This window comes from Camelus ferus, chromosome 21, assembly GCF_009834535.1.
Source record: "Camelus ferus isolate YT-003-E chromosome 21, BCGSAC_Cfer_1.0, whole genome shotgun sequence".
Lineage (NCBI taxonomy): Eukaryota > Metazoa > Chordata > Mammalia > Artiodactyla > Camelidae > Camelus > Camelus ferus.
The window spans coordinates 4,871,091-4,895,956 of NC_045716.1; the positions used below are offsets into that span (position 1 = coordinate 4,871,091).

Sequence of the window (24,866 nt, forward strand, 5' to 3'; positions counted from 1 at the left end):
TCTTGTAAGGAGCCCCAGTGACCTTTGCCCCACTACTTGCTTTGCAGATGTAGACCTGCAAACTGTCAATCATGTGTCGTTTATTGTACGGCTATCTGTCCCAAAAACTTACAGAACTGTGTTTTGACCTCTAACGGCTGGAACAGTTCCTGGAGCTTTCTGAGTCTGTTCCTGGGTTATAATCCTCAATTTGGCTCAAATAAAAATTTTCCATGTCTTTTTCAGATGGACTGATTATTTTTTTTTTTCATCGACAATGCCCTTCTCCTCTTTCTCTGAGGAATTAAAGTTGATGGAAGCTGCTGCCACTGGGACACAAGGAAGAACTCTACTGCGAACACTATTAAGTTTCCTCAGCCGCCTCCTCTCACGTATCCAAGTACTGATGAAAATAAATAATGAAAATGACTGCTTATTCCTGAGATCCCCTTTGTAAGAGGGCATACATCAAACTATAGCACAAGCGCTCCACTCCTGCCTTCTTCTGAGTTGTTCTATAATGTGAAAGTGGCATTAATTAGAACTTCAAAATGTGATCACAATAAACCTGAAAAACATCTAATACCAGTAACCTGAAAAGAAGGTTGGAGGTTATAGGCTTTCTAATTCGCTTACCTTCTCAGTCTCATCTCTATGAATATTAATTCCACCCACGGACGACTGTCTCAGCACAACAACAGACAGACAGAGAGATGACAGAAGGAAGGAGGCAGGCAGTTAACTAGAAACTAGAAAAGCATGGTGCTTAGATAAATCTATGAAACAGAATCACTCTATTTTAGGGCTCAAAGAACCCCAATTTTAAATAGGCAGCTCAACAGGACAACTTGTAAGATTCTAAGAATGGGGAACAAGAACTCTGAAGCGAAAATGCTGTGGTAGGAACACAGTGAAGTCGCATACGCACGAGGGATCAAAGGGGCTAGATCCCGACAGGTCTTTAAGCCATTTCAGGAATTTTTCATTTTATTCTAAGGGCAATGGGAAACCAATAACCTTATAAGCACAAGGTTTATAAACATATTCAGATTTTCACTTTAGAAAGATCATGATTCTAAAAAGGCTTCCAAACAAGAGGTTAATTTGGACTGAGTCCTATAATGAGAAAAGAGCCAGGTCATTTGCAACCCCTTCAAAGGCATATAGGCACAAAAAAATTAAAAAGCAGGCTGAGAAAAAGAAACACAAAGCAAAAAATGTATACTCTGAGTACAGAGTATAAAAAATTATACTCTGACTCTACCAAGATAATATTGCTAGTCCATGGATCACTTGTTGATTCACTGCCTGGCTTTGCACAGAGAAACTTTCAACCTCACAGTGACATGGAACCAGAAATCTGACCTTATTGGGCAAAGCAGGTAACACAATAGAACAGGTAATACAGTGTTGAAACTAAATTGACCCCTCAAGAGAAGTCTCTCAGAAGAATTCACCCTTTAGTTACTGCATCTTACTCAAGTGGAAGGAAAGGGGGCAGGGCACAACCACCAAAGGAGTGACACAGCCACTGAGGACAGGACCAACTGGTCAGAACCAAGATGGTGGAAGACGCAACTTTCTGTAGACCTTGAGCCTCATGGCGCACCCACAGGCACCATGACAGTTCCCAGGCTGATCATCAAAGATCAAAAAGTGGGGTGGGGGTGTTTCCTGGAAATCTTCACCCCTTCCCCAAAGTAGCTAGAATAATCTTCCTACTCATTACCATATGAAATTGCCAAACCCATAAAACCTAACAAGTCTGCACCTCGTGGTCGCTCTCACTCTGTCGTGCTCACCTTCTGAGATGGCCCGCACTCTGTCTATCGAGTGTGTATCTACTTTTACTTTATAAACTAAACACCCTACACCTCTCAGCTTCTCTCCCCCTCACCTTTCTGAGATGGCCCACATTCTGCCCGTGGAGTGTGTATCTCTCCAAATAAACTTGCTTTCTCTTTACCATGCCTCGCTCTTGAATTCTTTCCTGCACGAGGCAAGAACTTGTTCTCCCCCAACGTAATCTTTTCCTTCATTGAGCTTAATACAATTTAAAATTTTGTATTTCTATTTTTTGGTGTCTTAATGTCTGCCTCCCCCACCTGACTTTAAAACCGTGCCTTTTTGCTAACCACTGTACATCAAGCTTTCAGCAAAGCAAGTGCCAAGACTATAGGTATGAAATATACTTCCAAACAGCTTTTGAAACCAACTCCTGGCACCAGGACTCCCACTCATATCACTCTTTATTCAATGTCTATTATAAAGAAAAAGGAGTTATCTAAAAAACTACCTAGCCCTCATTTCTTTCTGGAAGCTATGAAGGGAAAGGGACTAAAAATCACTATTGTTGTTAGGTTTGTAATGGCTATTATTTACTGAATGACTTTTATGCTAGAAACTCTGTCAGGTGCTTTTATCCATTACTTCTAGTCTTAAACAATCTTTGGTGTAGGCAATACAACTCTTATTTTATAAATGAGAGATCTAAGCTTGAACAAATCCAGTGATGTGACTTACCCAAGGTCACAACTTGTAAGATGTAGATCCAGGATCAGAACTCCAATCTGACTTCAGAGTTCTCGTTACACTACACTGCTTTCCACTGTACTTTATCTGAAATATTTCTATGTGATTAGCATCATAAGCCAAAAAAGTAAAACCTAAAAAAAAGTCAATGATGTAACATACATGTAGCCTGAAAATGGAAGGTCATCTAGTAAAAAGTAAGGTGTTGTTTAGCTTAGTTCTGTTACAAAAGTTGCATTTGAAGGCATCAATGCAGAAGAGGTTTACAGTCCTAAATAGTGTACTGTAATAAACTCCTCCTCCAGAGTCAAAAGTCTTGAGCATAACCATTACATAATCCTTAATACAGGAAGTCAAAGGGTCAAGTTAAACTCGCAGCTAATGAAATTAGAGCTCTGAATTACAATCCCTTTTTACTTAAAATTCCTCCTAGACTATCTCCCAATTTAAATTAAACTACATTATCCTTGATATCACATTGGGGGTTTTTTCAGGATTTTTAAAAAATTTTGTATTTTTTTTCTTTCTTCCCCCTTAATGGAGGCACTAGGGACTGAACCCAGGACCCCCCGCACACCAAGCACACATTCTATCATTGAGCTAGACCTTCTACCTCCTCTCCTTGAGATTATATTGTTATCAGCCTAAACTGAGCTGAAACACATTTATTTAATCTACTTGCTCCCTCATCTTAACTATCCAAATGGTGGATTTTACTGCTTCTCATCATCACTGCCTACCTTCTTCACTTCTTTACTAGCCACTGTTGAATGCTGGAAAACCAGAAGGGAGTAAAAATACACTCCTAGTAGTTAACAAATGATGTATCCATACAAATGACTATCATGAAATCATTTTTAAAATCACATTTTCAAATAGTATTTTTTTTAAAACCCCACAAGATGTTCAGAAAAATATACAAACTGAATATATCAACTGATGCTGACTTCCCTGATGTATCCATGACACACATACCTGCATGCGTCTACATGGGTCTGTGTGTGTGATGGAGGAAGGAAAACAAATTACTGGGAGGAAAGTTATCTCCAAGTGGTATGCATATGGGTGGTGACTGTTTCCTTTTTACATTTTTTTTTATCTCTTATAAATTTTCTGCAATAAGCCTACACTACTTATATAATCAAAAAAACTTTACATAAGAAAATACATTCCTCTTCTTAAAGCAAACTCATATGGTAGCACAACATTAAAACAAAATCTTAAACCTTAAACCTTGTGCATATTTTTTTAAGTATGTATTTTATCTAAGATGCCAATGAGTTTTGCTTGGTGCTAAGAAAAAGGCTGCCAAGTGAATTACACTACACAGCACAGTGTTTTCTTGTTTCCAGAGATATTAAAATATTAGAAAAGAAATTACTTCTCAATCAGTGATACGTAGAATATTACCACTGACTAGTTTTGATGTTTTGGATTCTCATTAACTGCAAAGTAGAGAGTACCCATCACTGTCAAGTCTTCAACAGAGCACTAAAATCCTGTAATTTCTTATCACAAATATGAACTTGCACTGACATCACCTTACAGCTTTCAAAGAGCATTTTTAAGGTATCTAGTTCAGTTGCTGTTCCTCTTGCTTATCCATTTTATACACAGTGTTCATGAGGACAGAAAGCACTTCTTCAAAATCCCAGCACCTGGCACAGTGCCTGACAAAGGAAGCAATCAGTAGGTGTTCATGGAACTAAATGACTGAAATTCCTAAGGGGCAATATTATATGGCAGGTACATTTCTTCACTTTGTAAATTAGGGATGAAATCATAAAGAACCATGAACTGACTTTGTCAAGGTTCATCAAAGCAGACTAGAGACTGATACATCTATGTATTTAGTAAAACGAGAAAAGGCAGAAAGGCAAATAGGAGAATGCAGTCACACTTACGCAGACACAAGAAGGTGAGATTTGACCCAGACCAGCAGCAGCAAAGTACAATGGACAGTTGCTGCAGTGGCTGTTAACTGTCACCCTATTATTCCCTAACCTCTTTATTTGTACTAGAATCCCTGATTTTTACCTGGGCACATAACTGCCCAGAATAAATAAATTTCCCAGTCTCCCTTTGCACGTAAGTGTGGTCAGGTAACTGAGTTCTTGCCAATGAGATAGAGGCAGAATTGGTTTGACAAAACCTCCAGAAAACTTCCCTAAAAGATAGCAGGGTATCTGGTCCTTGCCCCCTTTCATTCCCTCCATCAATTCTGCTCCTTGAAACTCAGATGAAATGGCTGGAGCCACGTGGACAATGAGAAGGGTCACAGCCTATGAATAATGCAGCAAGAAAGTAGAAGAAACCAGGGTCCCAGAAGACCAGAGTCACCCTATCAGCTGTGGAGTTCTCACCTCTGGATCATTTACATGAGAAGAAAATACACTTCTATTTTTGAAAGACATAATTATTTGTGTTTACCTTGTATTACTATTACAGCACAACCTAATCTCAACTTATACACAATAATCAAAGAATTTCTGGGCAGAAAACACCTAGACTTGTCTTCCCAGAAGTCTGCCAATAAAACTGATGGCCACTATCCAAAAACTTTAGTCTACTCCAACAAGTGATAAACTGTGAAGAGACATCGTCGTTTGCAGACATGTGATTTGAGTCTTACTCATTACACAGGTTGCACTTTTAATGACTGCATAACTGCATTAGGTATTGATGTGAAAAAGAACACTAGAATTTCACTAGATGAGAAGCAAGCAAAATATAAATATGTATTTTTAAGAAGTAGGTAGTAATTTTTCTATTTTCACATTAGACCCAACACTCCCTCCATAAAAATGTGTACATTAATAAATTAAGAGTTCTACAAATATCGACAGTAAAGATACCCTCTTTTCTCTTCTCAACATACTCACTTTTCTCTGGAAACTGTCCTCCAAGGTGAGGACAAGCACCCAGTGCCCAGGCCAGAGCCGCACTGTGTATGGCCTTGCCGTCCTGGACAAAATTCAATTCTCTCTCTCACACAGATCTCAAACTCTGAGCTTAAAATGACTGGAAAGCTTATTAATTGAAAAGTTCAGAAGCAGCTGAACTCTTGCTATTAAAATCCTTTCTGAAGCCTGAATGTTCAACTTCTGCTATGATTCTATAAGATACATTACTCTTTCAAATACACTTCCTTTTATGCTTAAATAAGGCAAAGTAGGTTTCTGTTATTTGCAACCAAAAAACAATATAACAAACACAATGTTAAACAAAGCTAATTTATCGATTAATGTGAGCTGGCTGGGGCCCAGTCATCTGAATCTCCCTGGGGCTGTTTCAAGGTCTTGAAAGTCTTGTTACAACACAACTCTAAGGATTTCAAAAGGTCATGACTCAGAGTTACACAATGTTGTATGACCCCACTAGCACCAGATTCTTTTTTTAATTAAGTACTTAAAACTCTTTTACGGCAGCATTTAGAGGTAGACACAACCTTAGGAGATAAAGTCAGTTCAACCCACTAATCAGTTCTCATTTCTCCTCCCTGCGGATTAAAGAGCTGCTCAGTACTCAGTAACCTTCTTCACAACTTTCCTTACTATGAGCTCCTCTGCCTGTATACATACATTTTCACCAAGTTCTTTGTGAACTGCCAGATTTAGCAAATAAAAATATAGGGCACCCCCCCACACCAAAATACGTATTTAGGACATCCAGTTACATGTGAATTTGATAAATAACTTTTTCAGTCTAAGTGTGTCTCGAATACTACATGATGACTGAAACTACTTGCTGTTTATCTGAAATTCACATTTAACTAGGCATACTGTATTCTATCTGACAACTCGAGTTCTGTGGGGCTGAAAGAGTTGCCCACTAAGACCTACAGACTACTTACTCCCTTTACAACAGGAAGCGGCGAACTAGGAGCAAATGTTTAACTCAGCTACACAATGACGACACAGACTGTTAGGGCTGCCGGGGACTTGGAGACAACAGTCCAGTGTTCTCACTTTCAACATTAGGGGAACAGCATCCAACTGGGTTGGAACATAACACCAAATTAATTACAAGTGACTAGAAATATTTCTGATGTTCATTTGTTTTTAAAATTATTGCTAAAAACCCACAAGAGAAGAGAACAAGTAAATTTCATGACTCTTCACAATATTCACAGACCTGTTGCCTCAATGGTCATTTTGTAATAGTATATGTAACCAATAAAACAAAACAACAAAATGTGACCAGTTAGATATCACTGCTGTAAATGGGATAATGTACGTAAATAAGAGTATGTATATAAAGCACCTTGTATAAGGCCTAGCTCATAACAGGACTTCTAAATGTAGTTCCCTTCTCCCCAGTGACTCTGCTTACTCAGTCTAGAATACTAAAATATTACAGTAGCTTCCCATCTGGTCTCATAGTCTCCAAACTCAACTTTGATATCAGAATAGCATTCCTAATCTCTCTCTCTCAGAAACATTCCAATTAATTAACGTTAGCAAGACGTTCAATTTCATTAGATATAAATTGCCAATTAAAACACTCCTAAGTCAAATCACCTGTAAGTTCACCAAAAGAATTTTGATGATTCATTCATAACAGAGCAACATATAGCAAACACAGAGTACATACTAAGGGTATAAAACAAGAATTTAGAAGCATAAATTAGAGAGGACATCATTTCAAGCAGGGGTATTTAGAAACTTCAGAAGCAGCAACATTTGACCAAGAATTTGAAAGACAGACAGCATTGCAATTGGCAAAGGTAGGAAGTTAAAGGAAACTTCAAGTAGAAAAAGCGCCATGAACAAGGGCACGAAGGCAGAGAAAAAGTGCTTCACAATCTAGCCCCAATTTTCCAACTGTATTCTTCTTTCTATCATGCCCTGCCGAGGCACAGATGCCAATCAAGTGTCATTTCCAAGATACAGTTTAAGTTTCCTACCTCCATACCTCTGTTTAAGCTATGCCTTCCCTCAGTAACGGGTAACAAGTTCTACACAACACAGAGTGATAGATGATACTAGCTACCAATACCAGATAATAATAATACCACATTTCCCTCAGCTTCTGTTCCCTTACTTCATTTCTTTCTCTCTCCTTCAAATCCTCCTGCCTGACCCAAGAATGTAATCCTTTTATTCACTGATTAATATACAAAGCAGACTAGAATGTTCCCTTTAAAAACAAAGTTTCCACTTAAATCCTTGAAACCTTCCCTCCACTCCCACTCCCTATCTTTACTTCTCACTCCACATTCTCTTTCCTCTTTGGGTTCGTGATGCTGTATTTAAAAAAAAAAAAAATCCCCTCCCATCTCAGATTTTTAAACAGAGATGGACTGCCTGTTCACCGATTTGAAGCCTTCCCTCACAATGAGAACACAGTAAGGGCTTTGTGTTCTTGCTGGGAAGGGGAGAAGGAGCAAGAGAGGAACAGAAGGGGAATCAGAAGATGAACAGAAAGTGTCTGGCTCATCCAGAGAAATGGGGTCAGGAATACTCTAGGGAGCCATAAAACAAAATTTCTTTACTGCAGTCACTAAGTTTGCAAGAATGAATCCTTAAAAACAGCACATGTGCTTATATACATATAATAGTCTTTTGTTAGCCAAAATTATAAATTAATCCCTCAGAGTTGGCAAGTTACCAAATAATCAAGTCTTCAATATCTCTCTTTTTTATAAACTGAAGTACAGTCAGTTACAATGTGTCAATCTCTGGTGTACAGCATAATGTCCCAGTCATACATATACATACATATATTCATTTTTATATTCCTTTTCATTAAAGGTTATTACAAGACATTGAATATAGCTCCCTGTGCTATATATCAGAGATTTGTTTTTTATTAAACAATCTCTTATAATGCAACAACAAGTTACTAACTGGAAAAGACATTTCATTCACCAGAAATGACCTTGATCGCTGTAGTTTTATTTAAAGGCTTACACAGGTAACCCCATGGAATCTGGAAGAATAAACAAACAAAATGTAACGCACTACTAACTAGGAGTTCGGACTCATATTATCACGCAAAGTAAATACACCTTTTGAATACCACTATATAAAGCAATGTAGAGAGGTTACTCTGTAGAAATCAGATCTATACCTACAGGATGAAAGGGGGAGGGATGTAGATATCTCAGTGTTAAGCAAACAGGTACTTGCACTAAAATTTTTAGTAACAGCATCCTTGCTGACTCAGAAAGTGCTGGATCTCCAACAAATGAGACCAAAGTGAAAACATTATGCCCCAGGATTGAGAATAACTGAAGAACTAGCTCTCATAATTACAAAGACACCAATCCTGCATATACTGTCTTATGAAATAGGATTATAAAAATATCTAAAAATTTAAGATATTCTAATATAAATGCAGATATACATGCACGCACGCACACGTAACTAAATCAATAAATAAAAACAGGGCTATTTCATCTACGTCATTGGATGCTTATATATTCAAGTCAGCCAATCAATTTTGGAAGTAATCTTACTGAGAAAAAAGGCAGCTGCCTTGGATTTGAAGTCAACTTACATTCAGGCACACACAGTATTAGATTATAATAATAATTTAAAAATTATTCACTGTCCTCCAGAATTTCCTGAGGGCACTACTGAATTCTAACTTGTCAAACTGTTTGCCTTACTTCAAATGATTTCATGCTGTTTCCGAGTTGGTATTTCTTCTACATCCTAAGAGGGAATCCACTTCTGGATTCAGATTCAATGTTTATTGGAAGCCCATTATTTACATGAACCATGATACTTTCATAATGCACCTACAGGGGCATCCATACACACATTCAACTGTATCATGTCACTAAAATATGAGTTTTGCTGGTAAAAGCCAGAAAACGACACTGATGGATGGGACAGGAGAGAAAAGGCAATCTGCTTCTAACGTAGACTGACAAGGTGGCAGATTTTATTTTCCTGTTCCACAGTAGAATAATCATGTCACCTGATAAGAAAGGTTAAGTAATTCTTTACACAATTTAGCATTAAAATTTTTACTGAACAAAACTCTTTACCTCAAAACTCTACATTTTTATTTTTGGAAGAGGGAGTTACTGACCTCTGCCTCTGCTGTCAGTTGTATCTTCTTGGCTATCAACTGTTTTAAGTCATTCCGACCTAAGGAAAGAAAAAGAAAAAAAAAGGTAACTTTTAAGTTGATGGCGAAAGCTACCTGTCAGCATTATTTAAATCATGAGTTGAACAACAAGCAAAAAAAGACAACGGTGTAAACTATGTACAACTGCAAAACACGACACAGCTCTCAAAAATGAGGCACGGGCAACATAAACAGAAGGAAATGTATACATAAAAATGCTAAGTTAAAAAAAACAAAACTACTATTTGTACACACAGTAATTACAACTATGTTAATCACTGATGCTGTAAGATTCAATTCTGACAGTACAGGAAATGAGATTCTCGGAATGGATCATGCAACTATGACTAGTGAAATGTACAAGCAACAACAGAAAAATTAGATACATTGGACTTCCTCAAAGTTTTAAAAACAAACTTCTTTGCTGCAAAGGACACCATCCAGAAAGTAAAAAGACCACCCATAAAATAGGAAAAAACATTTGCAAATCTGATCAGGAACTTGCATCCAGAATATGTAAAGAACTCTTACAACTCAATAATAAAGACAAATAAGCCAATTTAAGTATCTGAACAGACAGGTCTCCAAAGAAGATATACAAATGGTCAATATCATATGAAAAGATGCCCAACATCACTAGCCATCAAGGAAATGCAAATTAAAACCACAATGAAATCATTTCACACCCACTAGGAAGGCTATAATCACAAACAAGTAAGTGTTGGCCACTGCACACCTTAAGCTTATACAATGTTATGGGTCAATTATCTCAATAAAGTTGGGAAAAAGTGCTGTACAAGCAAGAAACTTTGAAAAGATTGCTATTTCAGGAACTGGATGTGACAGCTCTTCTGTAATACAATTAGAGAAATGTTTGTAAACACTTGCAACAATGACATTTATAAGAGTGGTACCTGCTTGGTACAAATAAAACAGTTTTTTAAGTAGGCGGGGAAAAGTGTTGACCAGAACACAGAGAAATTAAAACCCTCCTCATTGCCAGTGGGAACATAAAATGATAGAATGCTTTGAAAAAGTCTGGAAGCTCCTCAAAAGGTAAATACAGAACTACTGTGTGATCCAGAAATTCCACCTGTAGGTAAATACAAGAGAAATGAAAACAATCTCCTCCCAAAAAAACTGCACATGAATTCTTACAGCAGCATGATTCATAATAACAGAAAGTGAAGTAAATTCAAATGTCCATCAACTGATAAATAGAAAAATAGAGCAGTCTATCCATGTAACGGATTATCCAGCAATGGCAGAAGAGAAACACAGATACAGGCTACATAACACTGATGAAACTTGGAAACATTATGCTAAGTGAAAGAAGTCAGTCACAGAAGACTGCATATTGCATGATTCCATTTAACTAAAATGTCCAGAATAGATAATGCTATAGAAATAGACAGGCTAGTGGTTGCTTGGGAATGACTGACTGCTAATGGGTGCAGGGTTGGTTGGTTGTTTTTATTTTGGGGGGGGGGGGGTGAAAACATTTTAAAATTCATTTCATTCTAAATTCTTTGTTCTGATTCTTTTCTGTAATATTAAGCCACAGTAATTTAGCTTCCAAATGTTTAATTTGACTAATCAAGGTTATTAACCAATTATTAATTAATCTGACTTGAGAATCTTTTTTCATGATTTTAAAGAAAAAGTAGATTTTAAAGATATTAAAGTATTTGCTTTTTATGAAAATCTGCTGATCTGTATAAACATTATATACGGTACTAGTCAGCCATAAAATAAGAATGAAATAATGCCATTTGCAGCAACATGGAGGGACCTAGAGATTATCATACTAAGTGAAGTACATCTGACAGAGAAAGACAAAAATCATATATCACGTACATGTGGAATCTAAAATATGACACAAATGAACTTATTTACAAGACAGAAACAGACTCACCAACATAGAAAACAAACTTATGGTTACCAAAGGGGAAAGGAAACGGGGAGAGAGAAATAAGGAGCTTGGGATTTGCAGATAAAAACTACTATATATAAAATAGATAAAACAAGGTCCTACTGTATAGCACAGAGAACCATACCTAATATCCTGTAATAAACCATAATGGAAAAGAGTATGTACATATATGTGCAACTGAATCACTTTACTGTATACCAGAAACTAACACAATATTGTCAATCAACTATACCTCAATTAAAATTACTTCGATCTCTAAAAAAAAAAATTGTATATGGTGATTTATTACTGTCACAGATTTGCAGTTTATTTTTGTGCTAAATCATGGTACTATTACAATAAGTAAGAAGCTGCATTAATGTCTGCTCTTTTAACAAATTATGGGTAGAGTTCATTTTGAATGCAATTTGCCTTTACCCATAAATGAATTTATCTTCATATATTATCTTGCAAAATAACCTAGCTAGATTTTAGCTTTTGATGTATTTCTTTTAAAATGTCAGAAGTTTTCCTTTGGCAAAACATTCACAGCTTAAAGCAGCATTTTTAATATAACTGAAAAATAAGGCGAACACAAAAGCTAGTATCTACCCTCTGTGGTACCCATTAACAGTTGCTTACACTGCTCACTTTGCTAGCTGGCACAGTCTCCGACTGGAACTTCCTGTTAAGCTTAGATTTGAGTTAGGGTTTTACTGGAATTCACTTAAGTTTAACACAGACTCAGGGATCTTGAAGTGACAGTTCTTTAGTTTTTGCATTTTTTTTTCAAAGCGTATCTTCAAATACCATAGTATCTTCTTCCAGAAAAGAAATTTTCTAATCTGATAGTACAAGCCCTTATTTTACCTTTTCAGCTGAAATGTCAAGTTACTTATTATGCCATGAGAACCAGTAAATATCAGATACCACCATGTGTACATTACCTTCTGCACAGATAAATGAGCAGAAAAGAACAGAATTGAGGGCTGAAACACGTGAAGCAGGAGAATACAACTTCTAGTTTGCTGTCCCTGTCTTTGCAAAACAACCATGATAATGTAACTTTCTATCATTTTGTCATCTATTTTCCTTCGTAACAATTTAAGTATTTTTATTTCATTATCAACAACTGCTGTTGCTGTATTATGTCTAAAAGGGAGAGTGAAGGGTACTCAAATTTCTAAGACCTAAATAATTTCCCAGAAATACTCATTTTGCCAGAATAAACTCTGGGGACATATCTGGGCTAATTTAATTTAATAACCCATTCTCCTTATTCCAAAAGTTATCTTCATTATAGAAAATTAAAACCCCATACCACTCCCCCCAAAAGAGGTCTGACAAAATTATCCATTATCCCATGCTGTTCAAGTAACTAATATTAATATTATGGCATATATCATTTGCCCTTTTACTTTGGCAAATATACGTTTTATAAACATACATATTATAAAAATGGACTCGTGCATACTGTTTTGTAACCTGTTGTAATATTGCAAGCATCTCTGCATGTCATTACATATTCTTCTACATCAGTTTTATTGGTCTAGTTCTCTGTTTTTATGGCTGAAATATAATTTAATCCTCTATTGAACATTTAGACTATTTCTGGTTTTTTTTTTTTAACAGTATTCCACTTGGGAAAAAGGCATGGAAAATGAGAAGATCCAAAAATGCATCTAACAAGAGCTCTATGATGAGAGATAAATTTTGAAGTAAAAATGGCTGAGAACATTCCCAAATTGTTAAAAGACGCCAATCCTCAAATAAAGCAGGATCAAAGAATCCCAAGAAGGGTAAATAGAAATGCACACTTAGATATATCACAGTGAGGCTGTGCAATACAGAGGTTTATTTTAAAACAAAACGCAAAACAAAAAACGTCTTAAAAGCAGCCAGAAAGAAAATACCACCTTCAAGAGAGCTGAGTCTGACTCACCAACACCTAGAACAAAGGTCAACAGACAGTGGAATAATGTCAACTGGTGACGGAGGTGGAGTTCGTGCCTGGGAAGGAGGCTGGAGGTCCTGTCACGAAGAGCCTGCATGTATCATAACAAGGGCTTTGAGGAAACTGAGAATTTTAAACAGAAAAGTAACTGATCTGATGTTGGAAGATCTTACTCTCTGGTGGGAGAGGAAAAAAAACCACGTAAGAGAGAAATGTAACAAATCCAGATAAGGAATGACGTTGTCATAAGCCGAAACAATGGCGATGAGAATGGAGAGGACAAATTTTGAAGATATTCACAAACTGGTAACAAATTAAGTAAGAAATATGAGGGTAAGACACGTATCATTTGATTTTTCTATCAACTGTAAAAATACATTTTTATTTAGTTTTCTCTCCTATCAGATCAGATCATGGTTTCATAAATAAGCTATTCACTTCATAAATAAATGAATACAGAAACTTCTTCAACTAACTATCGCAGGGGGATGGGGAAGAAGACACTGTAAAAGATTATTTCTATCTGTGCATCATTTCCAAAAGGAATCTGTCTATCCATAAATGACATAACCACCAATACAAACTGGCTTTGCCAAGTCAGGGACTGGAAAATAGGGAAAGTTTTTTCCTCACACTAAGACTAGTCTCTGAAGGCCCCATTTCAAATGACACTAAAGTTATGTAAGTCAAAGAAAAATATATTAAAAAGTCAGTTCAATTCATTTTCCTTCACCTTAAAATTAACTTCATACAACATTCAAAAGAAAATTGCTTTCTTGCTATCCTAAAATTTTTAAATTAAATGTCATAAAAATCAAAAGAATGATGCCCTAAAAGCTAACATCCAACGCTTCAAAGAACTATGCACAGACACCCAACCATGTGAGTCAACTCAAGGCTTTTAAATTACTAGAACATTGACCTTGAAATAGTGGTAAGCCAGGACTGATGGTCACGCAATTTCTGCAGTATCTGCCTAGATCTACTATCACTACCTGATAACTGAGCATTAACTGGTAATATCTAATTCATAGTCCCAAAGATAAATCTTTAAAGAAAGCTACTCTAGATTTTTTTCCCCTAACCTTCTGATCTTCAAGAAATCAGTCTGGCAACATTACCTTTATGAAACCTACCTCACATCTGTCAAGTCTCCAACATTGAATTGGATATTTAAAATTTACTCCTTGATGTATCAAAAATCTAATTTGAACCAGTTTTTTTTTTGTATATATATTTTTATTGAAGTATAGTCAGTTTACAATGTTGTGTCAATTTCTGGTGTACAGCATAATGCTTCAGTCATACATGAGCATACATATATTTGTTTTCATATTCTTTTTCACCATAAGTTACTGTAAGATATTGAATATAGTTCCCTGTGCTGTATAGTATGAACTTGTTGTTTATCTATTTTAAATATATTAGTTAGTATCTGTAAATCTCAAATTCCCAATTTATCGCTTCCCATCCCTTTCTCCCCCTGGTAACCATAAGTTTGTTTTCTATGTCTGTGAGCATGTTTCTGCTTTGTAAATAAGTTTGTCTTTTTTTTTTTTTTTTTTTTTTTAGATTCCACATGTAAGTGATATCATGTGGTATTCTGCTTTCTCTTTCTGGCTTACTTCACTTAGAATGACAATCTCCAGGTCCATCCATGTTGCTGCAAATGGCATTATTTTTATTTTTTATGGTTGAATAGTATTCTATTGTATAAATATACCACAACTTCTTACCTAGTCATCTATTGATGGACATTAACGTTGTTTCCATGTCTTGGCTATTGTAAACAGTGCTGCTACGAACACTGGGGTTCATGTATCTTTTTGAATTAAGGTTCCCCCTGGATATATGCCCAGGAGTGGGATTGCTGGATCATATGGTAAGTCTACTTTTAGTCTTTTGAAGAATCTCCATACTGTTTTCCATAACAGCTGCACCAAACTGCATTCCCACCAGCAGTGTAGGAGGACTCCCTTTTCTCCACAGCCTCTCCAGCATTTATCACTCATGGACTTTTTAATGATGGCCATTCTGACTGGTGTGTAATTTGAATCGGCTTTGAAGACCTTTCTGAAATTATTATATGTTTTACCACCTTAAAAAAAAAAAGGCTGTGCCATACATAATCTTTATGTCAAATAAAAGTGATCATTTACTGAACTGTCCTGTTATAGTGATACCTTTAGTAAAACTGAAATGAGAGCAATGGAGCCCACACTAAACAGCTCCAGGCAGTTGTACCTTCCTACTTGAGTGGCTTCTTCATGGCTTTTCACCAAATCTCCTTCCTGTAACAATCCTATACTTACACCATTATGCCAAATTTACTGCCAATGCTACCCAGAAAGAAAAGACAAATAACCAAGCTTATTAAATTGGTAGCTCATTCATTCATTCTATTATGTACACACTCACTAAATAAAAACCCTCTGAGAAGTCAATATATTCAGGGTACTAGGTATGTATTCTAAATCCTTCCTTTAGGATCTCAGGAGAAATACTACAACACAGAGAAGGGCTGTGGGATCGTCAGGGTGGAGGGAGCTTTTGCAGAGAGGTCAGTAATTGAACTGAGTCTCAAATGGTAAAGAAAAACCACAGTAAACAGGTGCTAGAAAGATTATTTCCAGCAATGGAAACAGCATGAAGACTTGTAAGGACTTGGGTTTTCTGGGAACTCACTCTAGGTGCCAAGCTCTCTTTGCTTTACAATACTGTATTTAATATAGGCTTTTGCCTAAGGGCAGCTTTTAGCTACTTACTGTCTAGATTACCAGTTACTTTCTAGATCAGTGCTGTCCAATAGAAATATAATATGGAACACTTACATAATTAAAAATTTCCTGGGAGCCACATTAAAGAGTTAAAAAAAACAGGTGAAGTGAATCTTTGAAATGTGACACGTATTATACAACTACGGTGTTACCTCAATTCAGACTAGCCACGGGTCAAGTGCTCAACCGGACCATACCGAACAGTGCAGTTCTAAACCAGGGGTCAGCAAATTTTTTCGGTCTTCGGCCAGAGAATAAGTGTTTCAGGTTTTGTGGGCCACATGGCCCAAAAGCACTACAGGCATAAATGAATCAAAGTGGCTGTGTTTGTGACTCCTGTCCTAGATGGCTGAATTTACTCTAAGTCTGGTTGACAAATAAAACTGACATGTGCGCACAATTATCTCTTATGACCTAACGCGACTATGGTGAACACCGCCAGCTGCTTCCCCCACAAGGGCACATGTTTCATTCCCCTTGCCAGAGACTGATTTAAGAATGGGCATGAGCAACAGTCAGAGTAAGGGCTGCATAATGACGGCCCACTCAAACAAGTTTACTGAGAAGAGTTTAAAGAGGACTTTTTAAGTAAACGTGTGGGCAAGTTTAAGTAGAGCAATGAAGAATGGTGTAGAATTCTGGGGCTAGTAACAAACATCAAGAGAGCTGTTACCGGGGGGCGGGGGGTGGGAAGGGATAGACTGGGATTTCAAAATTGTAGAATAGATAAACAAGATTATACTGTATAACACAGGGAAGGATACACAAAACGTTATGGTAGCTCACAGGGAAAAAAATGTGACAATGAGTGTGTATATGTCCATGTATGACTGAAAAATTGTGCTGAACACTGGAATTTGACACAACATTGTAAAATGATTATAAATCAATAAAAAATGTTTAAAAAAAAAGAGAGCTGTTACCATTCTTAGGCCAGAAAGGGCAAAGAAGGAAAACCATTAAGGAACCACAAAGAGAACTCCTTGGAGAGAACCATTAGACAGGAGTGATGCTACCCCAGCAAGAAGGAACCTAAGTTATTTATTAATACACACACCTTACTCTCTGCTCCTGGATCTCCTGTCGGCACCCCACACCGCCCCCTGCCCCACTATGACCAAACTCTACCAGCATCAGAGGGCATGGGAGCCTACTGATAAGAGTCCATAGCCTCAGCCTTCCATTGCACAAAGTAGTGCAGAAAAGAGTACAGAGGCAAAAGGCAGGCAGTTAGCATGACTTGTAATCTAGTTCTGGCCAATGAGACCTGAGATGTCTATTGGGGAATTTCTAGGAAAGGTTTCCTTGCTCTAAAGAGAAACATGGGGAAACAGATTTTCTTCTGATAGAAATTATTCATTCGCTTTCCCAGTTCTCTTACCCAGACGAGTTACTAACCCCCGTCATTATTTCTATCCTTCCCTCATCATCACCACCAATTTCCTGGACCCACCAGGCCCCATCCCAACCCCAGATATTGCTTGTTATTTGCCTTCTCTGATTTCAAATTGCCACACGCTGTGGAAATAATTAAGAAAATGGGTCCACTATAAATGGATGCTGTCAAGTCTTAACCAGGCTTGCAATAAAGAATGAAATCTTCATCTTTGCCCCTTAATGAATTTCCATTACATTTCTCACAAGCACAGTTCTAAATATTTTCCACCATTTTTAAATCCTGGACTTACCAAGCAACCTTCAGCTGATCATGTTGGGTACCAACTCCCGTCATGTCTTCTATCTTAATTTTCACAATTTTTAATCCTCTTCTCCAATGCTCCTGTGTCAGAGGAAGGGGTAGCCTATCTCTTTTTCAAGACTAACCCTTTAAATTATTGCCTCGATCCTTTCAATATCCTTTGAGAAGCTGTTCGAATCACTCAACACACTGAGCCATTTATACTGCCCACATTACATTCAGAGCCAACCTAGTCTTTAAAAATGTCTCTTGAATTGTGATCTGGATGTCAATCAGCGGTACTCAAATCCGTTGATTGATCTGTCAGGTATTACATATTTACTTAACGTTTTAGAAACAAATATGTAACACATGAAACATCAAACCTATGACTTTACAGAATTTATTGCTTAGGATGAGTTTTTATTTTCTCAGTGAGATTTTCTTTTGCAAATAATGCTTTAAAGTAGCAAAAGCCCTTTCTAATGAACCTCTAATTGTTCATGACCCAACCATGCCTTTATTCTTTATTCATTTCTCTTTGAAAATAAAATGTCCTAGAAAAGCAGTTTATACTACTTACTTTCACTTTCTCACTAGCTATTCATCCCCAACCTGTGTCTGCAACTCTTTTCTTTCTGGGGTGTTTATGGCCTCCAAATTTCTAAATCCTCATTCTGATTAAACTTGCCGCAAAACTTCAAGATTTAGGAAGTATTCATCAGACCTCATCTCATTTATTCTTTGTAACAGCCCAGAGAGATAAGCAAGATAGTTTATTAAAAACAGAAATGATAGCAACTAAGAGTCAAAGAAATTAAGCATCATGCCCACAGTCCCACAGCCAGTAAGTAAATAAGCCTGAACTAAAACCTATCTTCTAACCTCTAGTCATGCAACATAAAAAAGAAAAAAGATTAAAATTAAAACAAAATCAAGGCCAACTTACAAATCCCTAAATTCCTCAAGATGAGTACTAGGCAATGACTAATTACCATTTTTTTAAGTTTCAGTTCTTTTAACAAGCATTTTCTTTGTCTCCTTGTGGCAAGTACAGAATTAGCTAATGCGTAGGCACTGACTAGCAGGTTCTTACTGCCTAGAGAAGTTCAAACTTATTTTTAAATTCTGATTATTTTCTAAAAAAACTGATTGGCCATGCCTTAGGAGATCTTTGTCCCAGTTTCACCTTGCTCTCCACAGAGATATACGTAATCTTAAAGTCGTGAAAACCATCTTCATGTCCATAGGAGGCATGGGTTTAGGAGTATTCCTTGAAAGAGTCAATCATTTATCAATCTTAGAAGCAAAAGGGGAGATAAAAAGTATAACCCATCTACATCCTCTATTTCTCCAATGACCTCAAACACCTTGCAAAATTCTCAACTAATCACGTGTCTACACTACCGCAGAGAAATGGAATCTGAACTATAAATGAGGGTCAGTATATAAATACCATACAGAAAAGAAGATTTAATAGATAATGTTGAAACAACTGGCTAGCCATTTTAAAAAACTATAAAATTAGATCTCTAACTCATTTATTACTCAAAATAAATTTCAGATGAACCAAATATTTGAATCTAAAAAAAAAACCATAAAAGTTAAGTTTTAGAAAAATCATGTTTTTCCTTTTTCATAATCTTGGATGATTTCTAAGCATGACAAGAAATCCAAAAGCAGTAAAAAAAAATTATTTGATTACATAAAAACTACACATGTCAAGGCACACTATAAGCAAAGTCAAGAGACAAACAGCTAGTTAAAAAAATATTCACAGTACATGATAGTCAAAGAATTAATCTTCTTAATACAGAAAAAGCTCATCACAAAAATAAAAGACAAACAGCCATCAGATAAGAAACAAAAATGGGCAAAGGATATGGGCAAGGCTTTTGAAGAAAAAACACACGTAGTCAGTAAATATATGGAAAAAGATCTCCGCCTCGCTTGTAATTTATGAGAACAAACTTATGCTATGTATTATACAATTTCTCACTCTTCAAATTAGCAAGTTTAAAAAAAGATTGGTAAGACATGCTGACAAGAGTACAGGGAAACAACTTAGATGAGAGTGTAAATTGGTGTAATATTTTGAAAAGGAAATTTAGTAATATTTAAACTCCAAATGCAAAAACTGCTTGATCCAGCAATTTCACTTTAAGAATGTATCTTACAAGTGTACTGGAACAAGTCAGCAACAGCACTCTTCCAAGAGTGTTCTCTGCAGCACTGTTTAAAATTCTGACACCCTGGGAAGCAACCCAAATGCCCACCAACAATGGACAAGTTAAATTACCAAGCATTTGTGCAAGAGAAGTACTACAGATGCCTTTAAAAGAATTACTTACATACTAAACAAAAAGATGTCTAAGATTTACCGAGTTTAGAAAAAGCAAACTGCAGAAGCTATCCCCAAAATGATCCCACATGTAGGAAAAAACAAAACATGGTTACTTAAGGGAAGAATTATTACTTTATGACTTTCTATAGTATTTGAATTTCTTTCAAAGAGTATTTATTACTTCAAATTTTAAAATTTATAAGCATATTTCAGCAATTTGAAACCAAACTACCTTGTATTTCTTAAACAAGGACAACTGAAGAGGAAATAGCCCCAATCAACTTATCATGATGATGCAGATTGAGAACTTAAAGGTATATTACGAGTAACCTACAAAAGCAATAAACAGATATACCAATCACAAAAATCGCTCTATAATTTTTAATCTGTAAATAGATTTCTATTCTATAATCAAAATAACCCAGGAACTATCTTACTCAACCAGAGGTAACTTTGGCTTATTTTTCTTTTATCATCACACCTGTATCAACTGTGTGGCTTGCCCACACATGCAGGAAGAGAATTAGCCTTATTACCATTAAACTGTGGTCTTATTTTAAAATCAACAGAGAAAAAATTTTATAGAGATGTGAGAAGGTTTAATGCAGATTATAGTTCTCAGCTGATGGATTGCAGAGCAGGAAACTATAAAACCACTTTTGGGTCTGGGACAGAAGGGCTGCCAGCACTATCAGTGAGAAGATAAGCTAATCCTAGTGAACCTAGTGCTCCATACTCATCAAGAATGCTTTCACATTTGCTCTCCTTGGTTTTGCGTAAGAAAAAAGTCTAAGCATGTGTGACAGGCTGTAAGTATCCACACAGGCAGGCAGGCAATGACTACATACACACTAAGACTCCAAGCCCTGTCTTTGGACTTCCACCCATCTTTCCAACTTTGTCTTCCTATCCTTGGAAAAAACCTACAAATCTATCTCTGTGCTACCTGTCCTCCAGCACCCCCACCACCACCACAGTCCTCTCTAAAAGCAAACAAAGCACCATACACCTAACACTGTACTGTCTTAAACGCCATACCTTTGAAAACTCATACTTTGTTTCTGGCTTTCTTGAAAGCCCCTTCCCGGCCTCTTCCTCAATAGCCAAACTCAAATTCTACTTCCTCTGTGAGATACTTTCCTCCCTCCTAAAGCAATGTTCCCCCTACCCCTACCCACGTTGGTCTCCTATACCATTTAGTTACTATATTTATTTAATCTTATTTATTTATAACATAAGAATTTTCCATTTTAGCATCTTAATCAACTGAACCCACCTACTAGCAAACCTGGTGCACTGTCTTACATACACATCAAAAGTAACTAGGTAATTTACACCAGATTAACCTGTTGGCTGGAAGGTTTAATTGACATTAGAATAACCTATTGGCTGAAAGGCAGTAAACCAGATTTTAATCTCAGAAGCAAGTGTTGTAACTAAGGGCATAATTTAAAAACTGCTAAAAGCAATTCTTATCCTAAGAGCCTAGAATGCCAAGATTTAACTTTTGATAGTTATTAAAAGTATTTAGATTCCAGAATGTTCTAGATAGGACAAAGAAAAGATTAAAAAATAAAAGCTCTTCCTTCAAGCTCTGCATCCCTACATGTTCCTAGTAACTACACCCTGAAAATTGTCATAAAGCTGACTATGTAATATTTTCCCCATTAGAATACTGTTACAATTTGTGGTTGTATATCTGCTCCAAGGCTTGGTGACATGCAGAGGTAAGATCAGGACTATTAGAAGCAAAAAACTGTTATAGGCCCCCTTTTCTTTCAAAATAGTCAAATTATCCTTCATGCCCTATTTTTAAGAAATTAATATATCCATTATGCCTGGGCAAAGCTGTACTCAAATGATTTAGCAATGTCTCTAAAACAGAAAGTTGCCTCAAATATATTACACGCCAGACAATAATGATCATTGACTGTATTTTGTTTGCCCTTTTTGAATCTGAAACCTTTTTAGGATTATTGTTTTAGCACACTTCTTTTTTTTTTTAAGTTAAAAAGCTGTCAAAGAAAATATCACCTAGTAACTTCCATTTCTTTTAACTAATCTTCCTATAACGAACTAAGATATTCAAACTCATTCTTTTGAACTTAGAAGCTATAAAAAGTACTAATTAGTATTCAGTAACTTTATTGCTGGCAGTAATTATGTTATGTCTCATTGCACAAAATCTTTTTCAAGTAAAGTGGAATCTGTCATTTTTCAAAATGCCATAGGGTTTATTCAAAAGGTCACATGATCCATGACTGAAGAAAGGCTGAAGAAACAGGCACTCTCATTCTGCTACTGGAGGGCAGTATTTCCAGAGGGCAATTTGACAACATTCCCCTTGGCAAATCTTATAAGCATGAATTCTCTCTAACCTAGAAACAATTTCTAGGAATGTATCCAAGGAAAAATCAAACACTTGAACTTTTGCTTATCTGCACTTTGTAAAATAAACATGTTTTGCTTCTATCCTACGCAGGCAAAAGATGTATTCTCAACCTACTCAGTTGATCAAAGCTCTAAGTAGACTGGCCAGTTTTAGAATTCAACGTACATACTGAATGAAGGGGCTATCAAATGAACAACGCAGCTAAGTAAAAGGCAGTCAAAAATACGTACCACCTGTAAACAGACAGGTAGATAATTTCCTCAACCTCATCAGGGCATATACAATAAACTGACAGCTAATATAATTAACAGAAGGACTCAAAGCTTTCTTCCTAAGATCAGAAACAAGACAAGAATGTCCACTCTTGCCAATTCTATTCAACATTGTACTGGGAATTCTAGCAAGTACAATTAGACAAGAAAATGAAAGGCATGTAGGTTGAAAATGAAATAATAGAACTCATATTTGCAGATGGCATGATCTTGTATATAGAAAACACTACAAAATACACACACACACACACCTCTCTTAGAACTCAAAAGTTCAGCAAGGTTGCAGGCTTTGATATCAATATACAAAAGCCAGCTGCATTTCTACACATTAGCAACAAATACTTGAAAAATGAAATTAAGAAAACAATTCCATTTACAATAGCATCAAAAGGAACAAAATACTTAAACCTTATATTCTGAAAACTTTAAACCATTGTTGCAAGAAATTAAAGAAGACCTAAATACAGGCATACCTTATTTTCTCATGATTCAGATATTGCGGGGTGGGGGGAGTTGGTTGGTTGTTGTCTTGTTTGTTTTACAAATTGATAGTTTGTGGCAACCATGTGTTCAACAAAGCTATCAATGCCATCATCCCAACAGCTTTTGCTCACTTGATGTCTGTGTCACACTCTGGTAATTCCTGCAGTATTTCAAACCTTTCCTTATTATATTTGTCATGGTGATCTATGATCAGCGATCTTTGATGCTACTATTGCAAAAAGATTACAACTCGAGGAATGATGGCTAGCGTTTTTTATCAATAATGCATTTTTTAATTAAGTTATGTACACTGTCTTTTTAAAACATAATCCTATTATTGCAACCTTAATAGACTACAGTATAATGTAAACATAACTGTTACATGCTCTGGGAAACCAAAAAATTCATGTGGACTCTCTTTATTGTGATACTCAATTTATTGTGGTGGTCTGGAACCAAACCTGCAATATCTCCAAGGTATGCCTATACATAGAAAGATATCCTATGTTCATGGACTGAGAGACTTGATACTGTTAAGATGGTGTATTTGTTTCCTAAGGCTGAAATAACAAATTACCACAAACTTGGTGGCTTAAAACAAAAAATTTCTCTATCAGTTCTGGAGGATGAGCTGAAACCAAGGTGTCACAGCAGGGCCGCACTCCCTCTGGAGGCTCTAGGCAGAATCCAGCCCTGGTTTTTCAGCTTCTTGTAGCTACCAGCATTCCTTGACTTGTGACCACAGCATGTCAATCTTCAAAGCCAGTATCTACAAATCTCTCTCTGGTCCATCTTCAAAACACCTTCTCCTCTGTGTGTCATCAAATCTCCCTCTGCCTCCCACTCATGAGATTGCACTCAGGGCCCAGGTGGATAGTCAAATAATCTCATCTCAAGATCCCTACCTTAATTATATCTGCAAAGACCTCTCTGCCCATTTTTCTTGCCAAATCAAGTAGCATTCAAAGGTTCCAGGTTTTAGGACCTTTGTGGGGAGAGGGCATTTTAGAGCCAACCACAGACGGTAATACTCCTGAAACTGATGTCACCCTAACCACATGCACAAGAATGAAGTTGAACCCTTATCTTACATCATACATAAAAATTAACTCTAAATGGATTACTGAATCTAAATGTAAGACCCCAAAATGTAAAACTCCTGAAAGAAAACACAGGAGACAAGCTTCATGACATTAGGCTTGGCAGTGGTTTCCTAGATATGACACCAGTAACACAGGCAACAAACACAAAAACAGACAAATGGAATCGTATCAAACTAAAACTTCCGGGCATCATGGACACAGTCAGCAAAGTGAAATGGTAACTTATGAAATGGGAGAGAATATCTGCAAATCATAAATCTGATAAGGTGTTAATATCCAGAGTATTATAAAGAACTCCTATAACTCAACAATAAAGCAAATAACCCAACAAAAAAAAATGGCCAAAGGATATGGATAGAT

The 24,866-nt window shown here is 36.5% G+C and overlaps 1 protein-coding gene across 1 annotated transcript in view; it reads right to left on the bottom strand.

Annotated features, from left to right (window-relative positions):
- The window catches only part of SOAT1 (sterol O-acyltransferase 1), a 58,650-nt gene that overhangs the window by 19,390 nt on the left and 14,394 nt on the right, over positions 1–24,866 (bottom strand). Inside the window, exon 3 of the mRNA XM_032463649.1 lies at positions 9,553–9,611. Within this exon, the coding sequence (XP_032319540.1) occupies positions 9,553–9,611 (59 nt within the window). The remainder of the gene's footprint in view (positions 1–9,552; positions 9,612–24,866) is intronic.